The 8,730-nt window shown below is 40.6% G+C and overlaps 1 protein-coding gene across 1 annotated transcript; it reads right to left on the bottom strand.

The window, feature by feature from the left end:
- Positions 1 to 226: 226 nt before the first annotated feature.
- Positions 227 to 1,159, bottom strand: LOC131825722 (olfactory receptor 7A10-like). The gene has a single exon (XM_059165125.1). The coding sequence runs from the start codon at positions 1,157 to 1,159 to the stop codon at positions 227 to 229; it is 933 nt and encodes a 310-aa protein (XP_059021108.1).
- Between the last annotated feature and the right edge of the window lie 7,571 nt (positions 1,160 to 8,730).

Here is an 8,730-nt window from a genome sequence, read left to right as displayed (position 1 = left end):
AAAAATGGACAAAGTGGAATACTGTCTACATCAGACAGAACAGAAAGTTAATAAGTGAGTTACTTAAATGTATGGAAAAGTTGAATTCAAATAATTAGAAATTCCAAGAAACAAACAGAAGGTGAAGAATCAACTTTCCTAGTCAGATAAAAGAATATCAGTTCCTGGCTATGAGATGTAAGGCCTGAAATCATGGGCACTTCTTCAACACAAGGACCATTGGCCTTTACATCACTGGAATCCCAGTGATTCTTTTCAGAGCCCTCTTTATGTCTCTGTTCCTCAGGCTGTAGATGAAGGGGTTCAGCATGGGTGTGACCACTGTGTACATCACTGAGACTACTGCACCTGAGTGTGAGCTCTGGGTTGCAGCAGAGTTAAGGTATACTCCTAGGCTTGTACAATAAAATAAGGAGACAACGGAGAGGTGAGATGTACAGGTGGAAAATGCTTTATACTTGCCCTGAGCTGATGATATTCTAAGTATGGAAGAAACAATCTTAGAGTAAGAATAAAGGATCCTAGCAAGGGGAGCACCACCCAGCAGGAAAGTTGCAAAATTCATCACCATGTCATTAAGAAAGGTATCAGAACAGGCATGCCCGACTACCTGGTTGAGTTCACAGAAAAAATGGGGGATTTCCACCTCTTTACAGAAGGACAGCTGCAACACGATTAAGCTCTGCAATGAGGAATTGAGAACACTCAGGATCCAGGACATGAGAACCAGCAGTCCACAGAACTGGGGGTTCATGATGACCATGTAGTGTAGGGGATGACAGATGGCCACAAAGCGGTCATAAGCCATCACAGCCAGGAGAAAGTCATCCCAGCCTGCAAAGATTATGAAAAAGTACATCTGTGTGATGCAGCCTGCATAAGTTATGACTTTGTTCTGAGTCTGGATGTTCCACAGCATCTTGGGGATGGTGGTAGAGGTGAAGCAGATGTCTACAAAGGACAGGTTGGCCAGGAAGAAGTACATGGGAGTGTGGAGGTGGGAGTCAGAGCTGACAGCCAGGATGATGAGCAGGTTTCCAAACACAGTGATCAAGTACATGGAGAGGAAAAGCCCAAATATTAGGGGCTGCAGTTCTGGGTCCTCTGAAAATCCCAGGAGAATAAATTCTGAAATTCCTGTATCATTGCCTGTTTCCATGTGTTAAAGGTAACTACAAGGAAAGAAAAAAACAAAAAAGAACATTAAATTATCCAAGTAAATAGCCTTGATTTATTTATTCTATACTTTTTTTTTTCATTTTCTAAACGTGTACTTTAAATGTCAGTTAGTTAACCTACAGTGTAAATTTTGTTTCAACTGGACAATAGAGTGATTCAACACTTCCTTGCATCACCCAATTCTCATCACAAATGCAGTCCTTAATCTCCATCATCTACTTCACCCACCCATCCCCACCATCTCCCTTCTGATAAACATCAGTGTGTTCTCTGTAGTTAAGATTCTGTTTCTTGGTTTGTCTCTCTTTCTCTCTTTTTTTCCCAATGCTTATTTGTTTTGTTTCTTAAATTCTACATATTACTGAAATCATATGGCACTTGTTTTTCTCCGACTTATTTTATTAGTCTAAAACTCTCTAGCTCCACCCATGTCATTGCAAATAGCACTACTTCATTTTGTTTTATGAATTATACACACACCACATCATATATCTTATTCATGTATTGCCAGAAGTCCGGGCTGTTTCTGTAGTTTGGCTATTGCAGATAATGGTGTTAAAATCATCCCAATGCATGTATCCCTTTAAATTAATAGTTTTGTATTCTTTGGGTAAATACCCCGGCAGTGAAATTGCTGGATCATAGGACAGTTGTTTTTTTGTTTTGTTTGCTTTTTTTTTTTTTTTTTTTTTTTACTTTTTGAGGAAACTCCATGGTATTTTCCAGCGTGGCTGCTCCTTTTTGTATTCCCACCAATAAGGCACGAGTGTTCCCTTTCTCCATATCCTCACCAATGACTCTTGTTTCTTTTTCTTTTTCTTTTTTTAAATTTTGTTATGTTAGTCACCATAAAATACATCATTAGTTTATGATGTAGTTTTCCCAGATGCATTGCTTAGGTATAACCCCCAGTGCTTCATGCAATATCTGACTTATTGTATACCCACCTCTTGTTTTTTATGTTGCTTTTAGCCATTCTGACAGGTGTGAGGTAATACTGCATTATACTTTTGATTAGGAGCAAATGGGCATTATTAACAGAATGACATGGTACAATTTATATTTTGCCATCAAGAAAGAAATACTTTTTGTATAGATCTGATCCCATTTAAGAGAAGCTACTTGACATCTCTGATTAGGAATTCCCATCCATTCAGTCCCATCCTTAAGAGGACAGGTGTTACAGTTTTTTATTTTTAATAATTTTATTTATTTGACAGATATTACAAGGAGGCAGAGAGGCAGGCAGGGAGAGAGGGGTAAGCAAGCTCCCTGCTGAGCAGAGAGCCTGATGCGGAGCTCTATCCCAGAATCCTGGGATCATGACTGAGCAGAAGAAAGAGGATTTAAGCCACTGAGCCACCCAGGCACCCCATGGTGTTACAGTTTTTCTTTTTTTTATTTCTTGTTTTTATTAAGATGAGTTTTCTAATTATTATATAACACATTTAGGCACATTCTTGTTCTAATGCAACATTTTTTTTAATTTAGTTTTTTTTTAATTTTTTCAGCGTAACAGTATTCATTATTTTTGCACCATACCCAATGCTCCATGCAATCCATGCCCTCTCTTATACCCACCACCTGATTCCCCCAACCTCCCACCTCCCCGCCACTTCTAACCCCTCAGATTGTTTTTCAGAGTCCATAGTCTCTCATGGTTCACCTCCCCTTCCAATTTCCCCCAACTCCCTTCTCCTCTCGATCTCCCCATGTCCTCCATGCTATTTGTTATGCTCCACGAATAAGTGAAAACATATGATAATTGACTCTCTCTGCTTGACTTATTTCACTCAGCATAATCTCTTTCAGTACCGTCCATGTTGCCACAAAAGTTGGTATTCATCCTTTCTTATGGAGGCATAATTGATGTTACAGTTTTAATGAGAAATGCTTTCCTGCATTTGGGTAATATATGTTGAGTACTGACCTCTAGACAAAGATCGTAGTGTTCCAAGATACAAAAGTCCATACATCTTTTGGGTAAATATATAGTAGCTCATTTTCTGGGTTGTAGGGTAGCTCTATTTTTAACATTTAAAGGAACTTTTATAGTGTTTTCCACAGTGGCAGGACGAGTTTACATTCCCACCAAAAATGGAAGAGGTTTCCCTTTCCTCCATATCCCCAATAATAGCTATTTTTTTCTTGTGTTTTAATTTTAGCTATTCTGACTGCTGTATGGTTGTATCTCATTGTAGTTTTTTTTTTGAGGAATAAAATAATTTTAATAATAAACCACTTTTTAAAAAGGTTTTTTGTTTCAAGTTCTTTTTTTTAATTAAATTTATTTATTTTCAGCATACCAGTATTCATTATTTTTTCACCACACCCAGTGCTCCATGCAATCCGTGCCCTCTCCAATACCCACCACCTGGTACCCCAGCCTCCCACGCCCCATCCCTTCAAAACCCTCAGATTGTTTTTCAGAGTCTATAGTCTCTCATGATTCACCTCCCCTTCCAATTTCCCCCAAATCTCTTCTCCTCTCTAACTCCCCTTTTCCTCCATGCTATTTGTTATGCTCCACAAATGAGTGAAACCATATGATAATTGACTCTCTCTGCTTGACTTATTTCACTCAGCATAATCTCTTCGAGTCCGTCCATGTAGCTACAAGCGTTGGGGATTCATCCTTTCTGATGGAGGCATAATACTCCATAGTGTATATGGACTACATTTTCCTTTTCAAACTCCAGTTAGTTAATATACATTATAATATTAGTTTCAGGAGTATAATTTAATGATTCATCACTCAAATATAATACCCAATGCTCATCACAAGTTGCCCCTCTTTTTTAAAATTTATTTTTAATTTATTTCCAGCATAACAGTATTCATTGTTTTTGTACCACACCCAGTGCTCCATGCAATCTGTGCCCTCTCCAATACCCACCACCTGGTTCCCCCAACCTCCCACCCCCCCACCACTTAAAACCCCTCAGATTGTTTTTCTCATTGTAGTTTTGATGTGTATTGCCTTGATGATGAGTGATGCTGAACAATATTTCACGTGTCTCTTGTCCGTATGCCTTCTTTGGAAAAATGCCTATTCATGTCTTTGCCCTTCTATTAACTGGTTTGTTTGGGGGGGGTGTTGAGTTTGATAAGTTCTTTATAGATTTTGGATGCTAATTCTCTATGAGATATGTCACTTGAAAATATCTTCTTCTATGCTATAGGTTGCACTACTAGGTATTTACCCAAAGAATAGAAAAATACTAATACTAATACTAATACTAATACTAATTTGAAAGAGTAATGCACCCTAAGGTTTGTAGCAGCAATATCAACAATAGCCAAGCTATGGTGAGAGCCCAAATATCCAATGACTAATAAAAGAAGAGTGGTATGTACATGATGAAATACTACTCAGCTGTCAAAAGGAATGTAATTCTGTCAGTTGCAATGACCTACATGGAGGTAGAGTGTATTATGCTAAGTGAAATAAGTCAGTCAGAGAAAGATAATTGCCATATGATTTCAGTCATGTGTGGAATATAAGAAACTTAACAAACAGACTAGGAGGAAAAAACTGAAGTAAACCTGGAAACAGATTCTTGGGTATAGAGCACAAACTGAGGGTTGTTGGAGGGAGGTGGATGGGGGATGGGTGAATAGAAGATGGGGATTAAGGAGAGCACTTGTGATGAGCATCCAGTATTTATGGAGGTGTTAAGTCACTAAATTCTACAATTGAAACTAATATTGCACTGCATGTTAACTGATGAGGGAGCAGGAGGCTGGCTGAGGACACAGCAAAAGCTGGCGCCTTGCACCCCCCCCCTTCATCCGCTCCCCTCCATAGGTGTAGCATTCCTTAGGCACCCCTGACTGCCATAAAATGATAAATAGTTAACTTGCTAAGATCACAATTCTACAAGACAGGAGTCTCCCTTGGTTTGCAAATATCCTTGAGATTTACAAACAAAGAAGTTACCTTATCAATAGCCCAAATTCCAAAGACACAGAACTCAGTTTCTCAAGCCTAATGTCACCCTCCCCTCCATAAAAACCGAAGGAGGCGGAGGTAGAAGGAAAAGCAAATAAAGTTAAATTTCTTCTAAACCTAAATCTCATTAACAAGGATGTTTGATGGCAGGAATGTAACATTCCACCAGGAGACTCTCAATTGTCTTTACTTAATAGTAACTAAGCCTTCAATATCCTGATAGTATTCTTTGCCCCAATAACCCTTTGTCCTCACCTACCCAACTCCTGTGTATATAACCAACCACCCCTCACAACCCGGGGCGGCCGCATCTCTGCCTGCCCACGGGCCCTGTCCCCGTGCTTTAATAAACCACCATTTTGCACCAAAGATGTCTCAAGAATTCTTTCTTGGTCATCGGCTCCGGACCTCAGCCCACCAAACCTCACCTAGGTTCTAGAACTTCATCATATGGCACCCGAACGTGGGGCTGTGAGTCTTTACATTTGGACTCTGAACTTCGGTGCAAAATTGGTGAGTACTTTCTCTCCTTTACTTTACTCTGATTTCAGGGGCTTTTTCAAGGAGTATGGTCTTATTGGAACACTTGCATGTCAATTGCTCAGGCTGTAATCCTCTAGCCCGTGGCTACTCCACGGGGAGGAGAGCGTCTGCCTTTTGGCTGTAAGCTAGTACCCTGGCCGGAATGGCAATAAGACCCAGAAACTTGATGGCCTCACTCTATTCCTGTTCTTATAGAAATTGTCTCTCTTGGGCACGGGACAGCCAACTAAGTCACCAGGACGGCTGCCAATCTTAAGACTCCCGTGTGAGGTTTCCTCCTGAATGATCTAATGTGATCCCCTCCACATGCCCGGTCTAGCCACTTCTGGCCGTGGGACCTCCACTGGGAGCCGGCCGAAACCAGTACCCGATTGAATTAAAACGCAACCGGGGACCGTTTCCTAGGGAAGTTGGCTGTACGGACCACATGTGTTGGAATGTCGCTTAGACCATGATGGATTTCAGTCTTTACTATTTCTCGTCAGTGTCTTCTGCAAACCACCTAAAGCTATGAAATTGAGTAATTTCCCCTTGCCAAAACTTCTCTAGCATTTCCATGGGTTAATATGGCAAAACAGTATGCAGTCTTCAGGACATACGATGGCATGGCACAAGCATTTTAGTCCATTCACCAGGCACCCATCAGTAGCCTAGGATGCGATGGGGAAGTGGAGGGACGCTGGCACCCCTCCAGGGCCTTTTATGGCAGAAATGTCTTCCCAGGGAAGGCAGGATGGTGATCAATAGCGATATCTTGAGGGACGCCTCTGGTCGCTTTTGACACACAGGAACCTCTGACATATCCTGCGTGGGACGCTACCCAGGAGTCAGGGGGGATTTGGTAATGGACCTTCTTTACTTTTCTGGAAGCATGGCCTCAGTAGGTTTCCTCAGTTCCCAAGGACTCTACCTTGGGGTGCCTTTTAACCCACTGGAAATAATTTGGATTGCAAAACTTAGGAAAGGACTGAGCTCCTGTAACACTGCATGGCCTCAGTGGGATCTATCAGTTAGATCTCCTCTGCAGGAAACAGGGCAAATGGACCTAGGATACCTTCACCGCTCATACCTAGGCCTTCATTGCTCTACACCAGGACCCCAGACTAAGGGGCTTTTGCGGAATGTGTTTGCCCAAATGAGTCAGCTAGTAAACTTTCTCCTGACATATTGGATGGTAATTACGTAAATAAGCCTTCTTCTAGTAAACCCAGGTTGCTGGGCCATCCCTAGCAAAGGGGATTCTGGCTTTATTTCTCTCTGTTTCTCCTAACAGATGTGGGGGCTTCTCCCTCACTCCCTTCCCGTGTTAATGGCTATAACTGGAGCCAACTGGGGTTAGTCTAACTCGAGACAGAGACTATAAGGAATATTCCCAAGCAGCTGCCGAAACTATCTTTGTTTCGGGGAAGTTTCCCTGTGTTCTCTGGCCTGACTTGGACTGCCTAACCCCTCCCCCCTGGCTGGTGGGAAAGCATGGCATCTGCTCCTCTGTTGGGGCTTATGAGCTCTGAAACCGGGAATCCCTTCTCTGCCTCGTGGCAGCACTTTGTTTCCTCTGTTTTCCCCTTCTGTTTCTGCACCAAGGTGCGTGCAGCCTGCATGACTAGCCTCTAGATCATGCACCACGGCTCCTTCTCTCTTCACTGTCAAGGAGCAAGAAGAACACCCCCACTCCAGATCTTCCCACGCATGTCTCAGGTAGACATTCAAATTGGAGTGGGCCCAGGTGGAATGTAAATCGCTATTGGAACTAAGTTAAATTTGTTGGTTTAATTAAGAAAGACGTGTCTTTTAAGTTATCAGCAGTAAATGTGAAACTTCGAAGTTTACTGAAGGTCAAATAAGCTTGTGTTATTAAAATTTGTTAGCAAAGAAATGACTAAACTGATGGTTAATTGTCTGTCTCAAAGTTCTAATGGGTAATTGCTGAAGTAGCTTTCAAAGTCTTTGGTAACCTGAAAGTTTTAAAGTTTTGCTTGGATGACAAATGGAATTAAATTGTGGACATCTAGGTCTTAACCAAACAGGATAAAATGCTAAGTCGTTAATTACTGAATGTAGGTTTGTGCACTTGACTTCTTACTGCAAAGAAACTAAGAGTATTTAAATCTGTTGGTAAACTTGTTTGCCACTTAACTGATTCATAAATTGCCACCTGAAGAATTCTGTTGTAACAGTTCACAATTGGTTAATAACTAAAGGTGTTTCTAAGAATACAAAGTTCTGCTTAGTGTAACTAAGACTGATGGAAATAAAGGGAAACTGTATGTAGGAAAGTAGGAGATATGTAAGAAAGACTTAAGGAATGGGAATACATTTTGTTGAAGGTAAAGGAAGGTAATTTTGTCCTAAATAAGATGGTTGTTTAGAAGGAAATGGCTTGGGACAAAACCTGAATGCAAAGGAAAGTTGTAGAAGGTTTGTGAAGGGAAATCTTCAGAAAAGGAATTTTAGCTATGGTCAAGAATGGATTAAGATTGAAATGAATGGGTTTTAAAGGTACGTTGCTACAAGACTGAAATTGTCTCTGTTCAAAAGGACAATGTTTTCTTAGGTCAATTGATCGGCTGTTAAGAAAATGTAAATGGTTTTCTCTTTGCCTGCCCAGAAAAACCAGTTTCTATGCTTTGTTTTATCAGGTGTTTAACATCCCTAATTATATTTAGGCATGTGCTTCAACACTTTCTAATATTTTAGCAAATGTTGACAAGATTTAAATCGTAAATCTCTTTAACTCAGGCTTTTCCTTGGTATGTGAAGTTGCTCATGAAGTACTACTGAACCAATGATAAACCTTGGGTTACATTTGGGAAAATGCTATAACTATTCTAGAGATTCTGCGCACTTCCTAAAGTTTTAACGTTTTGAGAGATCACCGCTTGATACTGTAATTATGGGAATGTTATGTATCACAGAAATAACCTGATTTCCTTGCAGCTAAATTGTAAACTCCCGTGTCTCTTTAGCTCTAACCATATCCATTCTGAGTTTTTGTAATTTATAATTGTTTTAATTCTCTGGTAAAATGAGTTTTATCTTCAAGGAGATTCCTATAA

This window comes from Mustela lutreola, chromosome 2 (assembly GCF_030435805.1).
Source record: "Mustela lutreola isolate mMusLut2 chromosome 2, mMusLut2.pri, whole genome shotgun sequence".
In the NCBI taxonomy this organism is placed as follows: Eukaryota; Metazoa; Chordata; class Mammalia; order Carnivora; family Mustelidae; genus Mustela; species Mustela lutreola.
Note: the sequence above shows the minus strand (reverse complement) of the source record. Positions and strands in the feature narration are given on the sequence as shown.

Coding starts and splice junctions, on each gene's coding strand:
- LOC131825722 (XM_059165125.1), bottom strand. CDS start 1,159: ATGGAAACAGGCAATGATACAGGAATTTCAGAATTTATTCTCCTGGGA.